The 402-nt window shown below is 46.3% G+C and overlaps 1 protein-coding gene across 1 annotated transcript; it reads right to left on the bottom strand.

Annotated features, from left to right (window-relative positions):
* TM35_001411000 (uncharacterized protein) lies at positions 1-369 on the bottom strand (the record flags this gene model as incomplete). Its single annotated transcript, XM_029031888.1, has 1 exon — positions 1-369. A coding segment is annotated over one exon (369 nt), but the record flags the coding sequence as incomplete, so codon positions are not given.
* Positions 370-402: the final 33 nt, after the last annotated feature.

Raw genomic sequence — 402 nt, forward strand, 5'->3', positions numbered from 1 at the left:
ACAAGATGAACACTTAAGGAATACTGCCAACGTAGAACAGCGTCCTCCCGCTGGAGATAGCAAAAAAGCCGATACATCTGTTTCCCAAACTAATGTAAGCAGTACTACACCATCAAGAGAAGAAACTGCTGGTGGTTCGCAATCAGAAGAACCTTCAGCTCCCACACCCCAGAATACAGGTAATACTCCTTCTAGCACTTCATCTGTGGAGAATACTGTGGGTTCAAATACTGCAAACGATGTAAGTAATGCTGACCCTGCAGGTGGTGAGGCACCAAGTAACCAAGAAGCTGTTGCCGGAAATACAGATGCAACCACCACCACCACAACAACAACAACAACACTTCCTCCTGAACTCACAAACAACAAGAAGGGTGATGCAGACAGCAGCAGCAGCAGTAT

Source organism: Trypanosoma theileri, assembly GCF_002087225.1.
Source record: "Trypanosoma theileri isolate Edinburgh chromosome Unknown TM35_Tth_141_V1, whole genome shotgun sequence".
Classification (NCBI taxonomy): Eukaryota; Euglenozoa; class Kinetoplastea; order Trypanosomatida; family Trypanosomatidae; genus Trypanosoma; species Trypanosoma theileri.